Source organism: Sinohyriopsis cumingii, unplaced genomic scaffold (genome assembly GCF_028554795.1).
Source record: "Sinohyriopsis cumingii isolate HCF-2022 unplaced genomic scaffold, ASM2855479v2 utg002132l, whole genome shotgun sequence".
In the NCBI taxonomy this organism is placed as follows: Eukaryota; Metazoa; Mollusca; class Bivalvia; order Unionida; family Unionidae; genus Sinohyriopsis; species Sinohyriopsis cumingii.
The window spans coordinates 253,948-281,484 of NW_028316136.1; the positions used below are offsets into that span (position 1 = coordinate 253,948).

At 35.2% G+C, this 27,537-nt stretch overlaps 1 protein-coding gene across 1 annotated transcript in view; it reads right to left on the minus strand.

Annotated features, from left to right (window-relative positions):
• Window positions 1-789: 789 nt before the first annotated feature.
• The window catches only part of LOC149771070 (uncharacterized), a 124,657-nt gene continuing 97,909 nt past the window's right edge, over window positions 790-27,537 (minus strand). Inside the window, exons 9-10 of the mRNA XM_089948882.1 lie at window positions 19,783-21,654; window positions 790-15,513 (exon numbers count right to left, since the gene is read on the minus strand). Coding sequence (XP_089805008.1) covers window positions 15,452-15,513; window positions 19,783-21,654 — 1,934 coding nt within the window. The 3' untranslated portion in view covers window positions 790-15,451. The remainder of the gene's footprint in view (window positions 15,514-19,782; window positions 21,655-27,537) is intronic.

Below are 27,537 nucleotides of genomic sequence, written 5' to 3' on the forward strand. Positions count from 1 at the left end.
ATCATGCACCATGCATAATGGACTGTACACACGTACACAAGCATGCACCATGCATAATGGACTGTACACACCAGTTCTCAATCATGTACCATGCATAATGGACTGTACACCCAAGTACACAAACATGCACCATGCATAATGGACTGTACACACCAGTTCTCAATCATGCACCATGCATAATGGACTGTACACACTACACACAAGTACACAAGCATGCACCATGCATAATGGACTGTACACACCAGTTCTCAATCATGCACCATGCATAATGGACTGTACACCCAAGTACACAAACATGCACCATGCATAATGGACTGTACACACAAGTAGACAAGCATGTACCACGCATAATAGACTGTACACACAAGTAGACAAGCACGCACCATGCATAATAGACTGTACACACAAGTATGCACCATACATAATGGACAGTACACACAAATAGACAAGCATGCACCATGCATAATAGACTATGTAGACAAGTACAAAGTGGTATTCAACTGGATCAGGATAAAACTATATCAAAATTTCATGCATGCAAACGGATACTCCACAGTGTAACATGAGTACCATGTACACACTATACCCCCATGATGAACATTCTTCCACATTGATACCTGATATTTCTGCACATGAACCATTTTTCTTCTTTCAGTCAAAGTGGTCCTGAAAGTATCAGCATCATTTTCACACAACCAGAATATGGAATATAAGTTACTTAACATATTGATGGAACAAAATATTACTTAATAAATTACATTTGGACAATTCAAACACAAAAAGTCATGCTGAGTATTAAAATTTTAATTGATTTATTTGCACTGAACATAATAACTTATGCAGAAGTAAACAATTGTATACAATTCATTATACAATGTACGAGGTTTACAAAATTATGCACATACAAAATCAAATGAAATAATATTTACAACCTAAACATTGGTTCCTCATTTCCCCAGCTTTGAATAATAATAATAATAATAATAATAATAATAATAACAACAGTAAATGAAGTAAACCAGTAACGTGTATGAGCAATACAAACAGAATCATTATTTAACTTTACAGCATTCCATAATTGTGGCGCCAAATTTGGCAATTTGGCAATATTCTGAAAAGGACAAATACAATCTTGGTGTCGAGTCATAGGTGTTGGGGAAAAGGATAATAATTTGAATACTACCCTGACTGAAAGCAGTAAACTTTATAACAAAGATGAATATTGATAACACACAATTGGCAGACATGAATTATGGTGATGTTTGTATTTTAAAATTGAACCTTGAACTCCTACTAAATATATATGCATAGGTTGGGTTTATCGTTTATAGCCAGAACAACATTACAAAATATTTATCATCTACTTTTTTATGTAACGACAAATGTGAAAGTTGTTAGAATTTTAAACACATTTTTAGCACTCTCTTTCTCTCTGGCCGGTAATTTGACAAGAAAGTAGAAACAATTTATTGATAACACAGATAAAGTCCTCTCACCATGAGAGAGAGAGAGAGAGAGAGAGAGAGAGAGAGAGAGAGAGATCTGAAATACATTCTAAATATTTTACTTTGGTAAATTTACCAACTTTATTTTAGAACACTTTCTTAATAATAAAAAATTGTCCATTTTCATTTTGAATGGCTCCAGACATACTTGTAAGAGGATCTATCCAAATAAACAATAACAATTCAGCAAAACAATGTTATTTAACTGCGACTTCAACAATCCAAATTTTAACCAATCAGATTGCTTGTTTGGGTTGTGGATGTTCTGATCCCATCATTTAAATGATCTCCCTTTCTCTATCAATTCTAAAAGGACTCATTTTATTTTTGGAAAGATATGAGTGTGATCCATGCTGAAATTACATAGTTCTCCAAAAGCAATTAAATAATCATATCGAGGTTTAAATGGAAAATCCAATAAAATATATAGGCACGTGTAGCCTACCCATTAAGGAGAAATCAGTCTGCCATTTTCTTGTAAAGGACACTGCATTTATGATGTGTAATAGGCACATTCAGTTACTGATCACCATACGTGTATGGTATATCGCCTTATTAGTGTTTGTATATTTTTCAAACTTAATTATTCCTTTATTTTAGTTTTTAAATCGGTCACATATGTTTACAGATTTTCAATAAATCAATATTGTTCATAATTAATCAAGTGTGCAAAATTTACATCAAATTATAACATACATTCCAAGCAGTATTACCAGCATGATGCAACCTTACTGGAAGAGAATGGGAGTTAATTGTCTCCAAACACCTAGATAAAGCCAACACAGAAGTGGCCCTGTCAGGTTTAAATTTTGGCCTATATACTGATTATAAAACTAACCATAATTTGGAATCTTGTTACAAAATAATTGAATTGAAAAAGGATTAATATAGTGATAAAAAGTTTAAAGGTCAGATTTCCCCATTACAAATGTCAAAATGATTTCTACTTAAAATAACACTGTTTTGTCAATGGTATCTGCAGCAAAATTCATACGTATGGAATATTAAATTGCAATAATTTACAAAAGTTCAAGACAAAAGATAACTGCAACTAAATGCATCATCAATTTTATACATGACTGGCCATATATATATATTAAGGGGAAAAAATTATTATAAATGCAGTAGCACATATAATGAATTTATGCATATATGAAATTTTCTGAAAATTCCAACTCCAAAGGGAATCATGATTTGCTGCAGAGTTGTCTCCCTTAGAATGTGGAAGCCGTACCCAGTACAGTACTCTCTCTGTCAGGCAGTCCAATTTATAAGGCGATTATGGTCATGAATCCCATATTTTTGATAGAAATATTATGTATAAAACACCTCAATATAATGCAACCTCACCAACAAGGAAATCCACATGTATGCTTCCTATGAATAGCATTATAGTAAGAGTGCATTATGGGACAAAAAGTACAATAATGGGACAAAACGAAGACATCTTACAAACAGATTCAATTTTGAATGATTGAGAGAAATGATTACATCAACTACTTTTCTGCCAAGAGATCTACATAATGTCAAATTAAGAACTGGTGACTTTAGAAAAGTTTGGTCACACTGCATATAAATTATCTTTTGTTGGATCCACAACATAACTGTTTTATAGGTACTTTTACTATAAAAAAAAAAACCATTTTATTCCAATAGTAATGTAAAATCTACGGTTCCATTAATAGGCCATTTTCTCAAGTTCCACTGTATTTAAACTATTAAAACTAACTTCTTTTATTAATTATTATAAATGCCTACATACAAAGGAGGATGCCAACACAAAATGGAAACTTTGGACTAAATACAGTAAATTCTGTTATAGTGGACATTCAAGACAACAAAAATTTGTCATTTATGGGCAAGTGTTCTTTATATCAAGGTATAAATAAGTCATGCTGGCCGAATATCATTCACAGGGTTTATGTAAATTGTTGACCATTTCATTCAGTGGGCTTATGTAGTTATTTTAAGAATACAAATTTTACCAAACTATCCCCAAAACTTTGTTGGTTTAACCTATATAAATAGTCAAATAAAAATCAGCTTAATTATAATTATTAAGCCTCTAGCTTTATAATCAAACTCATCCAAGATTTTGATAAAAGAGCTCAGCAAATTAAGAGGCAAGATTACCTTATTAACATGTGCAGATCTTGCTCATTACAAAACCTGACAGTGATAATGCTACCTTATTTGCCAGCATGGAGCAAAATCCAACTGAAATGCTGTCTCCAGAGTGGTAATGACCTTAACCAATCCGAGTCACCCTAAGTAGCCAAATGGTCTATACTCGCATTTCACCTCTTTCCACATCAGTTCAAGTCTGTGGGTATGTGAGAAACTTGCCATTAGCTCCCCGTGGATTAGTGGCTTTTCCTAGGGTCTTCCTGGGCCCTGCTTCACCAAAATATACTAGCCACCATGTACTGCCTATAATTTGCTGACAAAACCAAACCATCAACCAATCAGATAAATAATTATGATTATCTCATTATTATGCATAGATCTCACTCCTAATCAAACTCCTCCAATACCTTGATGATATAGAAATATACAAGCATATTTACCCTAGATATTAATGTTTAACTACTTGTCCAAAATCTGATCAGAAAGCCAGCTGCTTAAGTGTTGATGGGCTTAGCCAATAAAATGCAAGATTGAACAAGAGTCCCTTGAAGGGGATGGCACTCTAGTGGGTGAAAAGAACTTGCAGGAATTCTAGACCATTTATTCTTTTTAAATGCAAAGTGTTGAAAACATCTCTGATATTCTTCAGCAATAATAAGATCTTTAAATTAGCTGCTGTGGTGGACAATTAAAGTCAGATTTGCACCAGTTCATTTCGTAGATGTAATTATAAGTCTTTTGCTGAAAACCCCATGTCAAAATGATCATCCAGTCAGATGTAGTGTCAACAAAATTTTCACAACAGCTGTCATGGCAGTCACACTGGATGTATGGCTGAAAACATTTTCATTCAGGATGAACTAGGTATCACAAGAAGTCTACTGGAGGAAACCCCATGTTGAAATAGCCATCCATTTGGGAGTAGAGATAACAATATTTCATGACAGCCACCAAGGCAGCCATATTGAAGATTTGACATTTTCATATAGGACCAGGTAGAAACCATAATAACTCTTCTGATGAAAACCCCACATTAAAATGACCTTCCCTTTAAGAGGACTAGCTTCACCAAGATTTTCAAATGGTCAAATACTGAATGTCAGATCAATACCATTTTAATTTAAAATCAACAAAACATTATAAAAAGTCTTTTTGTGAAAATGCCATGATGATATGACCATTCATACTAGAGAAGTGGTGATAAGAAGATTTTCAAGATAACCACTGTGGCAGACCCCAGATCAGCACCATTTTCATTTTCAAGATAACCACTGTGGCAGACCCCAGATCAGCACCATTTTCATTTTCAAGATAACCACTGTGGCAGACCCCAGATCAGCACCATTTTCATTTTCAAGATAACCACTGTGGCAGACCCCAGATCAGCACCATTTTCATTTTCAAGATAACCACTGTGGCAGACCCCAGATCAGCACCATTTTCATTTTCAAGATAACCACTGTGGCAGACCCCAGATCAGCACCATTTTCATTTTCAAGATAACCACTGTGGCAGACCCCAGATCAGCACCATTTTCATTTTCAAGATAACCACTGTGGCAGAGCCCAGATCAGCACCATTTTCATTTTCAAGATAACCACTGTGGCAGAGCCCAGATCAGCACCATTTTCATTTTCAAGATAACCACTGTGGCAGACCCCAGATCAGCACCATTTTCATTTTCAAAATAACCACTGTGGCAGACCCCAGATCAGCACCATTTTCATTTTCAAAATAACCACTGTGGCAGACCCCAGATCAGCACCATTTTCATTTTCAAGCAAGTTTTCTGGTGAAAACCACATCAATATGACTTTTCATTGGAGAGGAGTAGCGATAAGAAGATTTTCTAGATGGTTGGTGTGGTGGTCATATTGGATGTCAGATAGGCACCACTTTCATTTTGGACCAACTAGATATCAAAGAAGTCTTTTAGTGATGTTGATAAACAATCCATTCACATGAGGAGTAGTGATTTCAAGATGGCCACTGCATGATGGCCAAATCACATGTAAGATAGGCACCATGTTTATTTAAGAACAATTGGGCATTATAAGAAGTCTTTTGGTCAAAACCCCACATCAATAGAACTTTCTGTTCAGGAGGAGTTGTGACAAGTTTTCAAAATGACTGCCATGGTGGCCATACTGGATATCAGATTAGCACCTAGGAGACGACTTAAGTATTTTAGTGCAAACCCCATGCTGATATGACCATCTGTGTAGAAGGAGTAGCAACAAGAAGATTTTCAAGACGGCTATATTGGACCCCAGATCAACACAATTTTCATTTAGGACTAACAAATCATCATAAGAAGTGAAAACCTAATGTTGATATTACCATCTATTCAGAAGAAATAGCAAGTTTTTCTAAATGGCTGCCATAATGAACATCAGCACCATTTTTATTTAACATCAAGTAAACATCAAAAGAAGTCTTTAAGTGAAAATCCAATTTAGATATGACCATCTATTTTGGAGGGGTAGCATTAAGAGTTTCAACAGTGAAAGTGTGAGCAGCACCAATTTCATCTGGGATCAACTAGATGACGGGATGAATGTGTTTGACAAGCTTCATGGCAACTAGATGATGGGATAAATGTATGTGATAAGCTTCATGGCAACTAGAGGATGGGATTAATGTGTGTGACAAGCTTCATGGCGACTAAATGATGGAATGAATGTATGTGATAAGCTTCATGGCAACTAAATGATGGGATGAATGTATGTGATAAGCTTCATGGCAACTAAATGATGGGATGAATGTATGTGATAAGCTTCATGGCAACTAGATGATGGGATAAATGTATGTGATAAGCTTCATGGCAACTAGAGGATGGGATTAATGTGTGTGACAAGCTTCATGGCGACTAAATGATGGAATGAATGTATGTGACAAGCTTCATGGCGACTAAATGATGGAATGAATGTATGTGATAAGCTTCATGGCAACTAAATGATGGGATGAATGTATGTGATAAGCTTCATGGCAACTAGAGGACGGGATGAATGTGTGTTACAAGCTTCATGGCAACTAGATGATGGGCCGAACATGTGTGACAATGGCAATCCTCCATGTACCTTATGAAGAGTTTTGATAACAATTTTGTTCTAATGGATGGACAGACAACAGAAAATGGATGGACGATTGACAACTGACCATCACATTAGCTCTTCCAGTCTGTGACAAGCTAATAATTACTGTATGTTGTTTTCACTGAGATTTTCATGACAATGGCTACTGATGAAGTTTTTAAAAATATTCTAAAAGGTAATAAAAAATCTCAGCCAATTGATAAATCTTGACCGCCATCAAACCATCTAAGCCTAAATTCCAAGTCAAAATCAAATTAAAAATGCATTTAAAGTGATAACAAGCTCAGCCAATCTGATGCAAGATCACCTAATTATTATGCATGAATTTCACATAATACAAGATCTTCATGACATCAGCCCATAGTACAGGTATAATCAGAACTAGATCAGAAATATCATCTTCCAAGTGGTAAGAAGCCTACACATGTATGATGGACAAAGCATCGCATATGAATCATATATGATGGACAAAGCATGGCATATGAATCATATATGATGGACAAAGCATGGCATATGAATCATATATGATGGACAAAGCATGGCATATGAATCATATATGATGGACAATGCATGGCATATGAATCATATATGATGGACAAAGCATGGCATATGAATCATATATGATGGACAAAGCATGGCATATGAATCATATATGATGGACAAAGCATGGCATATGAATCATATATGATGGACAAAGCATGGCATATGAATCATATATGATGGACAATGCATGGCATATGGACAATGCATGGCATATGAATCATATATGATGGACAAAGCATGGCATATGGACAATGCATGGCATATGAATCATATATGATGGACAATGCATGGCATATGAATCATATATGATGGATAATGCATGGCATATGAATCATATATGATGGACAAAGCATGGCATATGAATCATATATGATGAACAAAGCATGGCATATGGACAATGCATGGCATATGAATCATATATGATGGACAAAGCATAGCATATGAATCATATATGATGGACAAAGCATGGCATATGAATCATATATGATGGACAATGCATGGCATATGAATCATATATGATGGACAATGCATGGTATATGATAAATCATGGATGCAGAACCATACCATAAGCTCACTTGGACATGTTGCCAGGTGAGCTACAAATGATGCCAAAATTAAAAGTGACCCATAAATAATGTCCACTATCAACAAGTATTCTTTTTATTGCGGTGTCAATGGTTGCATGGTTATATAAAATGTTTTGAAACCTGACTTGTGTGTGTGTGACTTGATAAAATGAAATCTATTCTCAACTAAATTAAGAGGATGAAAGTATATCAGTTTTTTTAATGATGGCAGTATTTTACATATACATGAAAACATGTGATCTTAAATGTCATCAAGTTATGCAGAAATGCCAAAAGATAAAGTCCATAAAAATTATATGGGAAAAAAGAATTATGATGTTACAAGATAAAAATGTCAAGTATGATACAAGCAAAATGACAGTCCAGGTTTAAATACAACAGTTCACATCAATATAAAATTGTACACAGAAATCCAAGTCTTAAATGTACATGAGGGCCTGATAGTGACCACCATGGCTTGCATAACTTAACACAAGATCATTTCATTATGCAGTATATTGTAATATATGTAATCCTTCATACCCTCTAATTTAAAAAAATATTTTTTGTGTGCATACAACCCAATATTTTTCATCAAAATTCTTTACAATTCTATGTAAAAAGGTTTGAATGGGAAGATTGGCACGTGCAAGAAAGGAAAGAAAGACTGAATTTTTCTTGAGAAAGAATAAGATTTAGAACCTACACAATCCAAACATTGTTTTGTGTTCTTCAACACCACTGATTAACAATAATAGGTTTTTCAAGCTGGCAACTGGTGTCCAAGTAGCATGCATGTTCATTCAGGACCAACTAGACTTTGGGATGAACTTGATGTGAAAACAGACATACAACCAACTAGACTTTGGGATGAACTTGATGTGAAAATAGACATACAACCAACTAGACTCTGGGATGAACTTATCATAGATGGAATAGCAAAAACAAATTTGTGAAAACAGACATACAACCAAGAGCAGGCCCTCCCATAAATTTTTCTGCTCTATAACCAGTAGAGCTGAAAATGGCTCTTTGACAGAGACAGATTCTTTACATAATTTAAAAATGATGGTGTACATAAATCAACAAATCTCCTACTTGAAGAAAAACATATATTTTTAAATAAAAGAAATGAAAAATTACACTGCAATAAATGTCAGAACAAGAGCACAATTACTTTCACTGCCATGAAATCCTGATTGGCAATGCAAATTAACAACTCCATTTAAATCACCATTTTTATGTGATGTCAGAAAGAAAAATAGAGGAATTGGATTCATTCATTGAAAATTAACAATGGCTGGTATCTTATAAATTCATTCAATGAAGATGAAACAGTGAATTCTTCTAAGTTTTAGCATAACGTTTTGTTTTCTATTTTAATGACAGTGTACAAAATAATATTATTTATATTTTTATTTGGTTCGAAGTATAAATAAACAAGTTAATCAAATGTTACTAAAACAAACGTCTGCATGGACTTGCTGTTTTTGTGGCTCAACTTGCAAAATCAATGACCGAACAATTCATCCACATGAATATCTTTTAGTAAAAATTAAACAGTCCATACTGATGTGAAGTACATTAATAAACAACAATGCCACTGTTTCAGCTCAGGAAACGTATGTGCAGGTTCAATATGGAGCATGAAGATAACAATGCGGCAATCATTACACCAATATGACTACATACACTTACTTTGTGATTAGGCATTTGCATTTAAAGGGCATTAATAAGAAAATAAAGAGAGAAAAAAAACACCAAATATTAAGATCCCCATCATTTTCATGGTGTTTTGCATAATTTGTCCCTAACCTTACAGTATTCTTTTATTATCAGTGATATTTCAAGACAAACGCTTGCTGTACATGTACATTCAACAAGACCACAACAATGGAAAGGAAGCAAATGTTGACAGAAAACGCATGAAGGATGCAGGACCATACAGAAAGTACACGTGACCTTACGCCAGGTGACTGAAAGATACAGCAAGTTCAACACTGCAATTTTAATGATGAAAAAAAATCTACATTGTAGGGTTGTCATTTATATACTCTGTCCATAACTTTGAAGAAATATTCACACCAGAACAACTGGTCAGCCTGCACCGTGGGAGAAGCAACTCATCTCCAGTACTGCAGTTAATATCACCGTAAGATATTATTATGAATTGTTCAAAATGTCATTCCATTTGAAACAGACAGCAGATATTGTACATCAGAGATCATACACTTTTTTTTCTGTCAACATGTTCCATTATATCCTGATGGGACCCAAAAGGGGCAAGGGTTTCAACACACTAGAGGCATTTGGCTGACAATGAAACCAGAAAACACACATGATTGTTCTTCTTCCATAGCCAAAAAAATTTCAACTTTCAAAATTCAATATAAAATTCACCTAATACAGGTGACAAATCTGGTTCACTGGCTTTACTTAATCTTTTTCCAGAGTGATGTAAAAAATGGATGTGCTATCAACAGAGCCAACTACTAAAATAACATTGATAAACAATACATTATTGAAATGTTGGGTACAATATTTGTCATTGAAGTGCAATATAGCAACTACCAGATGTTGGCCAGATAATTATGTTCAAACAATGACCCATATTTTGATACTGGGTATTTCTATCGTTCAGCAGAAATAAGATATATTAGGACAAGACAAAAAAATTCTCATGTGTGTGATGAGAACATATAAGCAATTCATATTTTCAGCCAACACATAACAATGTGGAATGCAGTCATTTATTTTAGGTGCAGCACACAGAAAAGGACAAGTAAAACAAAACAACAAAGCATCAATGCTGAATGAAATCCAACACTAATGCACATAATCTAAGAAAGCTATCTGCATGTAAGAACATATGATATCATTATCACATTCGTTAATACAAAGTCAATAATTCATTGAGGTAATTACAACAATACATTTTTCAAACTGCAGTCCTTTCCAATGTCAGTGTTACAAAGCCATACATGTATAAAACAACTGACAAAACCTATATGAAAATTAAATACCAATATGATACCATACCATACTTATTCATCTATAAGTCATGTCCGTCTGCGAACAAAATAAACCAGGCTGTGCTATAGCATCATGCACCAGCAAATCAGTGTCTAAAATGCACTGACCTAGACCTGCTGGAACACAATATGATGGCAGATCTGGGTCTATGCAGTTCACAAATGGATCTTACTTGTATGCAAGTATTTAGGTTAACTGCAGGGCCAGCTTTTACCTCACTCAGTGTTGTTACAGTGCCAATAAAAAAAAGTTGTTACAGCAAGCTGTTAAGGTCCAGAGGGAAAAAAATAATTTATTTTCAAATTCAAAAACCTAAAAACGTATTGGGTGATAATATCCTGTAATTAATAAATCACTATCAGTATTAAACTTAACAGATGCAAGTATCTAACATTCAATACTGCAAACAGAAAAATGCAATTTAAAAAAAAATTTAAAACTGGCCATTCATAGATGTACCAGTAATTATATGCAACTTGGTCAATATTTAGTCATAAATGCTATATAAAAATATACTTAACTCAAATTAATGGACCTTTCAAGAAACAAGAGTCCCAAGAAGGGACTGATGCTTAACACATTAACCCCTAGCAACGACTTTACGGGGCAGGAGGCAGTAGCCTACTGCCGAGCTCTGTAGCGTCATGGTCATGCATGATAAACTAACGTGGATGGTATTATAGAAAGGTAGACAGATGTAGCTCTACAATGATACCAAATAATCTGGAATATCTAGTTGTACTACAAAATACAGATAGAAAAACCTCAGTTTTTGGATTTGACTTTTTTTTACGCAAAATTCGCCCTTGGTCGGAATCCCATTTGTGTCCATTTTAGACTTTTTGGTCTCAGATCTAAGGCAAACTGGTATGAACTGCAAGCAGACAGATGAGCCTTTGCAAAAAGTAGGATAAGATGGGCATTTGGAATAAAGAGTGGTCTCCATATGAAAATAACGGCTCTGTTTAGCAAAAAAAAAAGTCCAACTTTTACCCTTCTGCTCATGTGCGAGTCAAGTAGCCAATGAAAAACGATGTTTCTAACACAACTAGGCAGTATATTATTGAAAGATGACCAGGGATTTGGTGTTTTCAAATCTATTCAGAAATAGCTTTCAAAATGTGTTTCCTACTTGATTTTCAGGCAAAACTGGCAAAAACCTCCAGGGGTTAACCCTTTACCTCATAGAGCATAGTGACAAAGTGCAGCTCGCTATACATAGAACACAGGTTACCTAGTCGACTGCATACGCATAGCTTGCCTGTGAACTATTAAGCAACGTAGTGTATGTTACATTTAACAGCAATTTTAACCATTTTACATTTTTGGTACACATCTATTACATGTGGAACAATTTAAGAGTAAAGTCTGATTGTTATAGCTGTGTAATTATTTATCACGGAAGAATTTGTTATGTGCTTTAAAATCTGGAGAGAATTCGTTCACCGTCATGTCAGTGAGGCCGTGTGACCAACTGTAGAGCTGCCATTTCTCATACTCGAAATTTACAAGTTTTTCATCTGTGTCTACATCACTAAGTCATCTAAATTTGATAATTTATAAAAACTAATTGCAGCCTATATCAATATCAGAGCCTTTATCTAGGTTATTGAATCTTTCATAGTTGAGATTCTAATCATGAAAACTTCATAAGTACTGAATGAAATACGCGACCGCCATTTTGGAGAGTGGAGATTACGACCCAGTTACTTTAAATAGCAGATATCGACCAGAACATAAACAGTGACCACGTGATCTGACGTAATTGTCATTCACAGAAATGAATGTAGTATCTAATAAGGGGTTTTCCCCGAAGGTGGCGCTACGAAAACCAGCTTAAAATGGCTGATGTTTACAGCAGACGTCAAAAGGCGCTTCTATGGGACTTTTGTAGAAGCGTCATAAGTCGCTTCGAGGCGACTTTTGTAGAGGCGTCCAAAGACGGTTGTATGAGGTAAAGGGTTAATGTGTTAACTGTCCAAAAGAATTTTTAGCAATTCAAGATAAGACCAATTCTTCTTTTTAACCTGAGGAGTGTTGAAACCATCTGATATTCTTTAGCAATAATTAGCTACTGAGCAGCCATACTGTATGGAATATCTTCATCATTTTCATTTAGGATAAATAAGATGCCATTAGAAGATTTTTTTATGAAAACCTAACGTTTATTTGACAACCCATTCCAGATAGTGACAAGATTTTAATTACAGTGTGATCGTGATTTAAGTGATCTCAATTTACGCAAATTCGAAAAAATGCGAGATGGGGAAAAATGCGAAAAAGATCACTACTATTGAAATAACTCTTTCATACATACAGATTGTGCCACCATCACAGGCAAACATTACCCACAATGCCCAGCTCTTATGTACCCACCATTCTGTTTGTTGTGGCCTCAGTGCTGCATACGTATGCAAATGTACAAATTGTTTGTTACAATTTTGGAACGTTATTAGAGATGGCATCTATAAGACGAGCAAGTGATAGTCCAAAGAGACCAAGGAAGGCTATTTCTTTAGCGGTTAAACTTGAAGTAATGAAAAGTTATGAAGCTGGTCGGAGTATTGCCATGATAAAGCATACTTTGAACCTTAGTGAAAGTACATGTGGAACAATATGTGACAGTGTGGGGAAAAAAAAGCAAGTGTGAAAGCTAGAACCTATCTTTCGAACCAGAAAAGTTGCTATACCTGCCCCAACATAATGGACAGGATGGATAGGATGTTAGCAATGTGGCTTGATGATCAGCACAAGAAGAAAGTTCCTCTTAGCCAAGCGAATCCCAAATTATGCACGTGCTTCAAAAACGTAACCCTCGCATAAATCGTGATCACACTGTATGTTCACTGTGACAGCTATATTTTAAATCAGACAGTCACTATTTTTTTTTCATGACCAACTAAATATCATAATTTGTTTTCTGGTGAAAACCTCATGCTACTACGACTTTCCATTTTGGAGCAGCAATAACAAGATTTTCAAGATAGCTGCCATGGTGGCCACATTGGATGTCAGATTGGCACCCTTGTCATTTAGTACCAAATAGACGTAGTAAGATGCCTCCAGGTGAAATCCCAGTGTTGATACGACTTTCTGTTCTGGAGAAGCAATACCAAGATTTTCAAGATGGTTGCCATGGTGGTCATATTAGATAGCGGATCAGGACCAACAAATTAGGCATTATAATAAGTCCTTTCTTGAAAACTTCATGTTGATATGACCATCAATTCAGGCATAATAGCAATAACAAGATTTTAAAGATGGCTGGTGTGAATGCCATACTGGATATATAAGCATTACCTTTTTCGTTTAGGACCAACGAGACCTTAAGATGAATGTGTCTGATTCATTGCAATCCCCTCAGTAGTTTAGATAAGTAGCAATAACAAACCTGTGGAGAGACAGAGGCAGGTGACAGACAACAGGTCATCATGTAAACTCTTCTGGTCTGTGACCAGCAGAGCTAAAAATGGAGAATGTTCTGCCCATTAATCGGAACATTCCCTTTAAAAAAAAGCATTTTTCTCTTAAAATAATCTTGTGCTAGGTACAGTGTTTTTATTAGGAAAAATTTCATGAAAATTGGATGAAAAATTGTAAGCTATTAAGATCTGTAATAAGATATATAGTAAAAGTGACCAACTTGACTACAGTCTGACCACTTGACCAATCCCAAAACACAAAGTCCAAGTAAACATCTATATGTAGCTGGATGATTAGTGGGCAACTTAAGTGTTGTACCATAGATGATTGATTACCATTGTGCTAGGTCAGTAATCAGACTTGTAAAAATCATTATGTACCAGTCACTATTTAGCATGCTACTACAAAACAAGGCAGTGTCTAAACAAACTTAAACATGTTCCAAAATTCCATGCAACCTGCAGCACATGTCAAAATTACTGTCTTGGTACCAAATATTCACAGAAACAATATTCAAGTTAAATAATGTTATAAATTCAGTATGTAAATATTACAAAATTCTTAGCACCAAGTTTTTAATTAGGGTATAATTATGACATGAGTCCAAATCTGGACCTACCATCACAGTCACAATATGAAACAAAAAGCCAGAATTGTAAGTAAAGTCCAGTATATATTGATTCCCCTTAATGTCAGCATCATTCCCTGTGTCAACCTGACACAATGTCTTAATGTCAGTGTCATTCCCTGTGTCAACCTGACATTAATGTCTTAATGTCAGTGTCATTCCCTGCATCAACCTGACACTGATGTCTTAATGTCAGTGTCATTCCCTGTGTCAACCTGACAATCATGTCTTAATGCCAGTGACTGCTACTGTTTTAGTCCAATATCAATGATTTAATTTTCTTTTGTAGAACCTGTCTTTTACTATTTAAGTGTCCAATGTTACATGATTCAAGTGTCAGTTTGTATGTATGTTGTTATGTTAAAGTGTCTATATGACAAAGGAAAAAAGCCAAAGACAGTAAAATTCCAGAACATGGTGGTGTTTGGCAGCACAACTGGGTAATAACTGGAGAAAAATCTGTGAATGTCTGTAATATGATGAGAACTCAGGTAGGTGTGTAAACAGACACACACTTGCACAGCTGCCATGCTAGACTACATTCAGTGGTTCATAACTCTTGTCGTCCTGAAGAGGGATTGTAATGAATGCACCTGAAACAGATAGACTCGCCATTAAAGCCAAGTACATATATATAATTTCTTTTACAAGAGTGTTAACGTTTATGAAACTTTTTACATTACATGTGGTTAAATTTTGACTTACCATATATATACCTGCTTATAATTTGAGTCAAACTGCAAAAGAACAGATCAATATCTGCTGGTGCATTATGTAAAGGTAGATTTGGGTCTGTGCAGTTTGCTGTTGGACTCTTAAGTACATACAGTATCTTTAAACCTTGGTAAGCAAAAATTTCTAATAATTCAACAAGATTCATAATCTGATTTAAACAGAACAAGTCCCTTAAAAGGACTGATCCTCCACTGGGCAAATACAATTTCCAGGAATTCAAGATATGACATATTTCTTCCTTTTTAACTCTCAAGTATTGCAACCATCTCTGATATTCTTCAGCAATTATAATGATCACCAATTAAGGGGGAGAAGTGACAAGATTTTTAAGACAGTCATTGTGGCAGCCAAATTGGATGCATGACTAGCACATCTTCATTTAGGACCAACAACATATAAGAAAGAAAGTTTCTGGAGAAAACCCAACATCAATATGACTTTCTGTTCAAGCAGAATTGTGATTTCAATAAACGGTACCAAGTGGCCATATTGGATGCCAAACTGGCCCCATTTGTATTCAGGACCAGCCAGAAAACACAAGAAAAGTCTTCTGGCAAAACCCCCATTTTCGTATGACCATCCATTCAGGAAAAGTAGCCATAAAATGATTTTTTCCAGATGACTGTCATGATGATCATAGTGGACATCAGACTGGCACCATGTTCAGTCAGGACCAAGCAGACATTTCAGTGAAAACCCCATTTTGATGTAAACATCCATGCAGCAAGAGTACTGATAACAAGATTTTAAAGACAGTGGCCATATTGGACATTACACTGGTACCATTTTCATTTAGGCAAAATTAGACATCACAAGAAGCCATATGGTGAAAGGACAATGCTGATATAACTGGACAACAAGATGACCATTTCATTTATAACCAAGACAAGTGAAAACCAATAAGACCACATTCTGGAGTACATATAATGAGTTTCAAGAAGTCATTTACAACAAGTTTCTAGTATCCCAGCAAAATTCATAAGTGTTCACCATTTCCTTCTTCCAAACTCAATACAACCAGTGGCTTCAGAGATACAGTTAAAATGAGAATAAAAAGAACTGTGTTTTTATTCATCAACGCCTCCAGGTGTATATGTATGCATGGGTGTATATGTATGCATAAGTGTACATTGTATGCATGTGTGTGTGTTTGTGATTTGGATTTTTAATGAAGCTTTAAAATAATTTCAGTCATATTGCTACGATGTCTGCGTTGTGGCACCTTACAATGATGTCAAGCACTGAAGCATCATGCTGCATACCACCCAGTCACAATATCCTAACACCAGGCCAACCAATCCTAACACTAACACTAATGAAGTGCGCCTAGCAAAGCATCTATAAGTACCATTTTTAAAAGTCTTTGGTATGACTTGGCTGGGGTTCAAACCCGCAATCACATTTGTATGCATGTGTATATGTATGCATATGTTATATATAGGTATGCACATGTGTGTATTTGTATGCATGTGTGACTATGCATATGTCTATGCATGTGTATACGTATATCTGTCTATGCATATGTGTATATGTATGCATGTGTGTATATCTATGTGTGTGTGTATATATGTGTGTGTCTGTATGCACATGTGCATTTGTATGCATGTGACTATGCATACCTGTCTGCATATGTGTATATGTCTATGCATGTGTATATGTATGCATATGTGTATATGTCTATGCACATGTGTATATGTATGTATATGTGTATATCTGTCTATGCATATGGGTATATGTATGCATGTGTGTATATCTGTCTATGCACATGTGTATATGTATGTATATGTGTATATCTGTCTATGCATATGGGTATATGTATGCATGTGTGTATATCTGTCTATGCATATGTGTATATGTATGCATGTGTCATTAGTCGGTCCATAAATGTTTATTTGCAAGAAAGCCTCAAGACATTTAGGTTCTTCAGCTAAATGTCTTACAACAATAATAATAATAATAATAATAAGAATAATAAATAATAATAATAATAATAATTCTTATTATTTTATTATTATTATTATCATTATTATTCTATTTATTATCATAATAATTATTATTATTTTATTATTATCATTATTATTGTTATTAATATATTTATTATTATAATTATTATTATCATTATTATTCAATAAAACAGCACACTGATAAGACTATCCATGAGTACCAATAAGATCAAGATGGTCTCTGTGGTGATCATTATAGATGGATGTACAGGTGGCAACATTTTCAATTAGGACCAAATAAACATTATAATAAATCTTCTGGTGAAAACTCCATGCCAGTAAGAATTCTGTTCATGTGGAATAGCAAACACAAGATGGCCAATGTGGTGGCCATTAAGACCCTACTTAGAATGTATTCATTTGACCCTAGGTTATTCAGCTGAAAACGAGGCTAAGCTACACACATGCATTAACAATTGTATCAATGCTGTCCACCCCTGAAAACGTCGAGGAGCAAACCATGATGAACAGTGCTGTCTTCCACTATGTAATGGAATCACTAGAATCCATAATTATGTAAGGTTCCAGTAAATTGCATCTTTGAAGAAGGAGCTACAAAATCATTGGCTTACTGCTGTATGTCATCTTGAGGGATCAATAACATAAGGAATGACATCTACATTGGTTGATCTAAAAGCCAATTTCAACATCAAACTTTATCGGTGGTATTTTTCATGCAATAATGAACAGTCAGTCCAAGAACAGAATCTGGTTTCTAATACTAACTCAAAACTAGTTTATATTGTCATCATGGTAGAGTTCGTAATTCACACACATACCCACCTTCTGCATAGCATTTCAGGTGAAAAATTTAAGTAATGTCTGAATTTATTCTGATTATTTAATGATATTGGTGTCAATATCTTACAAGGTTACTTAATAATAATAATAATAATAAACACCATCATAATCAAAGCATAATTACTGAAGTAACATTTTTAGCACATATTCTTCTGTATAACTCAAAAGATAATCAAGGAAACCCAAGTTTAACAAATTATAAATAATATCCACATCATGAACCATTACTTCACATATTGTACATTCATAGATAAGATGACACGAGACATATTTGACAAAGAAGCTTATCAATGAGATGGCCATTGATGAAAATCAATTTCAGCAGGATTAAGAATGCCTAAGTCAGCTTAATTTGGAGTTAAGTTCTTTAACAAAACAATGAAAAATATACTAATGTTGACAAATGCTATTTGATAACTTTATTTTGCTAAAGAAAATCATTCCTCCTTTGACCGACTTCAGGATACCCTGGTTACCAACTGAAATGTATGTCAACGGAACTTGAAAACGTGTCCTCTTGCTTGTGTCAAAATTGAATTCCATCAGAAAAAGACGTCAGAGTAAGTAAGTATGAAAAAAGTAATAAGATATAAATCAAATTAATTGGTTGACGGGGGAACACACTAAACATTTATTCTGAAAGTAAGACGTTGACCCAAACAACATAAATATCTGGGTAGACATCTTGCACTGTAGCCAGATGTGTATATAAAACAATCTATTCACTCATTTCTGATTTTTTAAAATTAAATTCTGATTTAACAAACAAATTTCAAAATTTCAAGCAATTCATTATTAATGAACAATGGACTCCACCATATATGGTTGCAGTAACAGAATAGATCTAAATAGTTTTGAAGTTAAAACCGTGAAAATAATTGTTTGGAAAAAGCTAGGCCTAGGTGACCCAATTCATCTTTCATGTCTAACAAATCACTTGTCAGTGGTTACAAGTTGCATGTATAAAATTTCATTCGGAAATACTGTGGCATTAAATGCACTTGTGTATCTGATTTTTTGATTGCTTGCTAGAGAACAAGGTGACATGAAATGGTGGAATCAAAACAAATCTGTATAGCACAATTTCACATGTATTTTGGAAGTATTCCTCCAGTGTTTGTGGAATTTTTTTTGATGGTAGTTCAAGGGAGGCAATCACAATATTCCAAATTGATTTTAAAACTGTAAGGAGATAATAGTGTCCAAATATTTTAGCAAATTGATAAAAGCAATGCTGAAACTGCTGGAAACAGATACCAATGTCACTTCCTTGCTTATAGATGAGACAAAAGTAAAGGAAATATCAGTACAATCCTGTCTTACCCTGAGGTTGTGTAAATACCACCATAGACCTCATGCCAAACTGCTGATTATCATCAGAATAGCCACAAGCTGCAGTCCCTGTCTTGCCACATGCATGCCCCATGGAATGGGGCATGTGACTGTTGGTACATGTCCGACATTTCTTATGCACCAGCCTGTTCTCATTACCATTGACAAAACACAACTGGGAACCAGTCAAATGACTATGCGATGAACCAGAGTTAACTTTATCAAGAGTCCTACCAACAGAAAAGGTTTTATCACATGTGCACGACTTGAAGTCAAAAGCTGCCTCCCTTTCATGGTTGCCATGATGATAACTTTTATGGCAACCATGGTAACAATGATGTAACTTCCTAGAATCTGGGCAACTATGTTTCACGCTACTAGAGTTTTTTGTTCTACCTGATATGGATGATAATTCAGAATAATTAGCATCTCCGAAAATATTGCTATCTTGCCTAAAATTACTTTGTAATTCTTTTGCATCATCTGTTATCGGTAATGATTCCGATTGCGAATGTCTGCTGATAGGACAGTGTGCATTGTTAGCTCTCTTTGCCCGATGTGTCCAAGGGGAATGGAATCTCTGATATGGTTTCATCACAGAATTAATATCACTGATTGTTTGGGGACATCCATCCCCTAATGTTGTCTCATTCAAGCCCAAACTAGGGATGGATATGGAATTCAAATTGGTTTGGGTGTTGACAAGACCCTGACTAGTGTTATCTTTAAGAGCCTCCTCATCACTGAGGTAAACTGAAACATCTGATGCATCACTCAGTGATACATCAGATGACTGAAAATTGTAATCATCACAAAACTGACACTGATGCTGGTCCTCGGAATCAGATAATTGCGCGCCTGATGTGTCCGTACACAAAGATTCCAACGAACTTCCACTACACACAAAATCCTCTGTCATACATGATTTAAAATGAACATGCCTAGTTTGAGTATTTCCTTTTGAACAAATATTCCTATGTCCTTCTGATTGGCAAAGTGGGAGCAAACTTTCCCTTAACTGTGCTTCCTCATCCTTTGTAAGTTCACGATAATTAACTGAATCACAGCTTAAATCATCACTTGACATTTTTAATTCACTACTTCCAAAAGTGCTTCTATTGCTATCGACACAATGGCTACTACAGTGACCACATGTGCAACTACACTCAAGGCTCTCACTAGAGCTGCTGCCATATCTTGCTGTAATGCTTACATTACGTAAACTTCCACTGCTATCAGGGTCACTGTCGCACTCTCGAGAATGTGATCCAGCAAGATACACATCTGATGGTCGAACACATGTTTGTGGATTGAAGTAGAAATTTTGTTTCTGACAATTTACTTTGATAGGAGTGGTGGGTGGTACCCTAGCTACTGGCACATGGCTACGAGACTGAAAATAATGATACCCTGAGTTAAGCACAGATGAATGTCTAGATGAATTGTGAAGAACTGGCCTAAATGAATGGCTGGCTTTAACATAGGATGAATTGGCAAGATGAACGCTACATGAATTATGGATTCTTGAGTATGCTACATCTGGATGATGGGGGTCATGGGATGGGGGACTCTGTCTCACTGGCTGAGTGCCTGAGTAGGGGTCTGGGTACATAATGGAGTCAAATGAAGATGGGGAAGAGCCCCTGGCCCCTTCACATGAAGGGCACCGATGTGGGAACTCTCGCTCCCGATGCCAATAACGGAGATTGGCTGCATAGTTCTGTCTAGCTGCCTGATACAATGAACTATTTCTGTTACTAAAGTCACTTGGTTCTATGTCATGGGAACTCTGAGCCATCCCTGTGGAAGGTGAATACATAGCCGTCCGGGGGGTTCCTTCTTTGGATGTCTTCTCAAAAGGTGCTGCAACAAGATACAATTCAGAATAGAATCAATAAAGGTTATTATTATATATTATAAGTAACCAGCAATTATTACTAATTAGTAATTAGTAGCATATAAACTCTTCCACCATAAAAATGTCATTGGTTGTATTACCAATTTGTTGAGTTGGAAATTTATACTTAACTGTAAGGGGGATATCATCCCTAAAAGTATATGGTATACTCTCTGCAACAAAGAATGGCTTGTGTTTCTAGCACTTTCCACAATCTGTTGGGGGTTTTTTTTACCTTGAAAGGTTAATCAAATAAGTAAAGGAATTTAACTCAAATTCTAATCTTGACAGGAAATTATTAGTCAGAGAGATTAGTTACTTTGATATAGTATATATGTACTATGTAGTTGTTGTTGTTGTTGTTGTGGGGTTTAATGCCATTTTTCAGCACACGATAGGCTATACATGGCGGCCAGTATTAATGGTGGAGGAAGAACCCGGAAAACTCCGGAAAGAACCACCGACCCACGAGAAGCTACTGGCAAGCTTTCTCACATGCCCACATTGGCTGAATCTTAGACTCGAACCGCCGCAGACAGAGGTGAGATGGCAGTGATCCGTAACGAAGAGCGCTTTAGACCACTCGGCCACTCGGGGTCCCATGTACTATGTAGCACTTCCAATATAAATACAGAATCACTTTAATAGAAAATGCTCACCAATGGTGATTGCTTAAATATTTTTCTCAAAATATATTATGAATCTCTTAATCAGTCTATGTTATTAGAAAAAAGGCAGATTACATGTATCGGCCAGGAACATGATCAACAGTATCTCACAAGTAATATTATAGCATAGGGATGAAACAATTCATCAGTATATCAATGCATCAATACTTGTACTGTGATGATACACATATTGATACAAGTGGTAAAAAAACTGATACAAAACAATACCATACGCAAGTTATTTTCATCTTCAGCAGTCGTCAATAATCATAAGTCCATTGCATTTTTATTCTTTAAATTTATAATTTATCTGAGACAGCTGTTGCAGGCACAGGCACTCATTTTGTTAGTTAAAACTAAAATGATTTGACAAAATACACTTGCCATCTACAAATTAACACCAACAGATGTGGTTCATAATATTGCCCCTCCCTCCCCCCGCCAATGCCATGGTAACTATTTTATCCAAACAGGTTGTTCAGCATAAAGTTGTCCATGTTTCCTCTGATCCTTATCATACCATGTTCACTCTGATCCTTGCCATACCATGTTCCCTCTGATCCTTGCCATACCATTTTTCATATTTGGACATTTATGTTGGGGTGTAGGGTTAGAGCCAATTGGAAAAGTTGGAATTTGCTGACACCATCTGTATAGTCACTTACTAGCTGGCCTAGCAAACTTTAACGCCTTTACAGTGGGCCATACCTGCCTGACAATGATGGAGAGATTATTTCTTTTCTCAGAAACTGCAAGTATAACATTTGGTATGGCTTTAATATGCTGAATGACAAGACGATACAACAGCGTTGGTGAAATCTAACCTGGAACGTGCCCTCTGCATTGCTAGTCACATCACAAGAATGGTTGTAAAAGTAAATTTGATTGGTACATTGTGCACTGAAACAGCACATGTTGTAGTTTGAACCTTGTATCAAGGAAGTTTTACAAATGCATGTTTAAAATATGGGCTACCGAGAAAACCCAAAATGGCTAATTCCCAGTGTGTTCATCTTCAAATGAGAATACTGGCTTATGATAGTCAAGATGACAATAGTTTTTACAGTTGTGAAGTAGATCTGATTGTGGGAAAAGTGAATGGAGATACCAGTGGTGGTTTCGAGCCTGAAAATGGTATTAAATACAAGTCCGATGTACATGCTGGATGGATAAAAATAGAAGGCATGTCTGTCAAATCACCCATTCTGCAAATGTAAACAAGGCAGAATACCAAGCCAAATTATAATAAAGACAATTTGAAAGTACAATGCAACTTTTTCTTCTTTTCTCAAATATTTTAGCCTTGCAGGATCATGTGCTACAAAACTGTATTTCCATATTGGGGTTAAGATAAACTGAACAAATAAGAATGAAAAATAACTGTCTGGTGATTAAAGTAAGTCATGCATCTAATCAAATGGAGTAGTCTTAAATGGCCTAGAATGTTGAATAAAAATCAATGACATCTGAAAGCTAGTCTGTTTGAAAGTATTTTTGTAATCTCGTCATGGATGAAACTGACATATAAACAGATGCTAAGATACAACTGTCTGTAATCTACATAGTGGAAATACAACCAGCATCTGTCTGTAATTTATATAGTGGAAATACAACCAGCATCTGGTTATAATCTACATAGTGGAAATACAACCAGCATCTGTCTGTAATCTACATAGTGGAAATACAACCAGCATCTGTCTGTAATCTACAAAGTGGAAATACAACCAGCATCTGTCTGTAATCTACAGTGGAAATACAATCAGCATCTGTCTGTAATCTACACTGTGGAAATACAACCAATAAATCACACAAAAGAGCACCACCAACCATGACTGAACTTTAATCTATAATGTATCATATCAAAGGCACTGTCTTGTGCAACGTATTGATACACGCCAAAGATGTATTGTTTCATCACTATGTTCACCTCTTGGATCTTGTTTAATCTAGTATTACCAAATTGCTTCAATTTATCCGTACTTGCATTACTTTGATACACTCTTCCAATTATGTTTATAAAAGCCCATGTACCACACATGCTGAGCAACTTGTCAGTAACTGAAATGCTGCTGTGTTGTAATATTTCTGAGGATATCTGACTGAAGTAATCACTATAGTATTCGATTCTGCATTAGGCCTGAGGATATCTGACAGTACAGTAATCACTATAGTATTCGATTCTGCATTAGGCCCGAGGATATCTGACTACAGTAATCACTATAGCATTCGATTCTGCATTAGGCCTGAGGATATCTGACTACAGTAATCACTATAGTATTTGATTCTGCATTAGGCCTGAGGATATCTGACAGTACAGTAAACACTATAGTATTCGATTCTGCATTAGGCCTGAGGATATCTGACTACAGTAATCACTATAGTATTCGATTCTGCATTAGGCCTGAGGATATCTGACTACAGTAATCAATATAGTATTTGATTCTGCAATAGGCCTGAAGATATCTGACAGCACAGTAATCACTATAGTATTCAATTCTGCATTAGGCCTGAGGTTCAAATAACTGCATCTGGACTTTAGAAAATATATTTAGATATTTAAACAGAAGTAGTTTATATAAATTCAAAATAAATAATAAGTTTTGTTCGGGGTCAGAAACAAATGCAAAGAATGGAAATCTCATGTTCACTTCATTGGTCCTCAAGAAAGTTTAAATTACTGTACCATGTTTCATAACTTTCGTTGATCAGATAATCAAGAGAGGAATCAAAATGTAATTAGCACAAGATATCCTCTTGGCTCTATACATATATTGCAAGTGGAAGTGAATTATCTCCCTTTCCCTTCCAGTGACATCACACCAACATCTAGCTGGGTGAAAATGTTTAAGAGTCAGACATTTTCATATTACTCCACTTTCTATGGATTGCTTCTGTATTTTTATATCCATTTAAATCTTGCACATTTGTTTTTAAAGATGTATCTTAATTAAAACCAATATTTATGTACAAAGTATTTATTATTTTCAAAGCTTGTTAAATCTACTGGTCTTCAAATATAATTTATATACAACTGGGATAGAATGATCCATTTTTCTAGTGAAGATACAGTCAATGCTGGTAGCAGTTAAAAAAACCAACAGAAATTAACCAATAAATTCATTTATATATGAAAAAATATGCAAATACTATTAAATTTTCTATTTCTGTGTGAATTTATATTGTTAGCTGAGCTAGCATACAATGTACAAAAATATGCTGAACTACATTTCACAAAACCCGGTCAAAATATTAATTTGTGTTGTCATGAGTAATTCAGAGTTCTTGAGAAGAATTAATTTTTTTGACTGATCGCACTCATTGTGGATTAAATGTAATTTGTGGATACAAGTTGTCCATTCTTCAACTATGTATGTTAAAAATAAAAAGTAATTTAAAATGCAATAGACTTATTGACTTTTCATTTGTAATATACATATAATCTCTCTATTACACACATGACAATAGTCTCTCTATTACACACATAACAAGTCTCTTTATTACACACATGACAATAGTCTCTCTACTATACACATGACAATAGTCTCTCTATTACACACATGACAATAGTCTATTACACACATGACAATAGTCTCTCTAATACACACATGACAATGATCTCTCTATTACACACATGACAATAATCTCTCTAATACACACACGACAATAGTCTCTATTACACACATGACAATTGGGCTGAGTGCAAAGCAAAAGAGTGCTAACAGCAATGGCTTAAGTGCCAATGAAAAGTCAAATGCAGTAACTGCTAGAGTTAAAAGTTAAATGCAGTAACTTCTACAGTTAAAAGTCAAATGCAGAAACTTCTACAGTTAAAAGTCCAATGCAGAAACTTCAACTGAATTAATGTATTGAGAATACTGATGGCTTGGATGACTGAACTCTTGCTAATTTACATATGATCAGATCAAAGTATACAACTCCAGATATATTGCTATTAATCTTTATATTTTCTACATTTTCCTTTATACATGTTGCAAGACAATTATATTAACGTCTAAATCATTATTTGAGGACAATCTAGTAATGTCATTTTAACGCATTGTCAAGGGAGATAACTACTAACAAGTCTAAATAGGTACCTGAATTTGAGTTACTTCCCTTGATACATAAAAACCGACCTAAAATTATGCCAAAATAGTTGTTGTTGTCATAGGGTTTAACGCCATTTTTCAGCACAAGATAGGCTATACATGGCGGCCAGTATTAATGGTGGAGGAAGAACCCGGGAAAACCCCGGAAAGAACCACCGACCCACGAGAAGTTACCGGCAAGCTTTCTCACATATCCACATTGGCCGAGCCCGAGACTCGAACCTACGCAGAGGTGAGATGGCAGTGATCCGTGACGGAGAGCGCTTTAGACCACTCGGCCACTGCCAAAATAGTACACTGGTAGTAATAGTAGTAGTATGAACAGAATGAACCAAATCCATCCAAGCCAAAGAATGGTAAACCTCCTGTGTCGGAAAGGTTGAGAAAATAAATTGGCTGATTTTTCTAAAACTGGTGCTGCTAAATTGCTCAAATTTTACTGATGTAACTAAGTTGCTCAAATTTTATTGATGTAATAAACAAATTAAATTTTACTAATTAAATGCATACTATATGTGAATGGATATTATACTTTTCCCAGATTATCACTTAACAACTGTCATGGTGATAACATCATTCTGCACAAATTGTGTGGATGTGTTAAAGATAGCAGATCAAAACAGAAAAATGATACAAATAAATGTGACACTGATATCAACTAGATTTATGTTTGCAAAATATGCATGTCCCCAATGCAGTCAAAATATTGTGCTGCCAATGCAGAGAAAATATGTATGTCCCCAATTGACTCAAAAACGTTTCCAATGCAGTCAAAACGTGTTCTCAATGCATCAACAATATGCATGCCCCAAACGCAGTCAAAATATGCATGTCCCAAATGCGCCAACAAAGAATGAGTCTAAATAGGTCGAAAGTTAAAGAAGAAAAATATACTTTTAGTGACATGAAAACCTAATTAGTTCATATACATATGTGAAAAAATATGCCTAACATATTTCACTTGTCTACATCGTTGTTTTTATGTAATCGTACTAAGAGGATTCTATTCACCAAAAAGTCTACATTCAGAAAGTTTAAAAGCTGAGTAAAATATAAAAATGTGTTGTTTTCA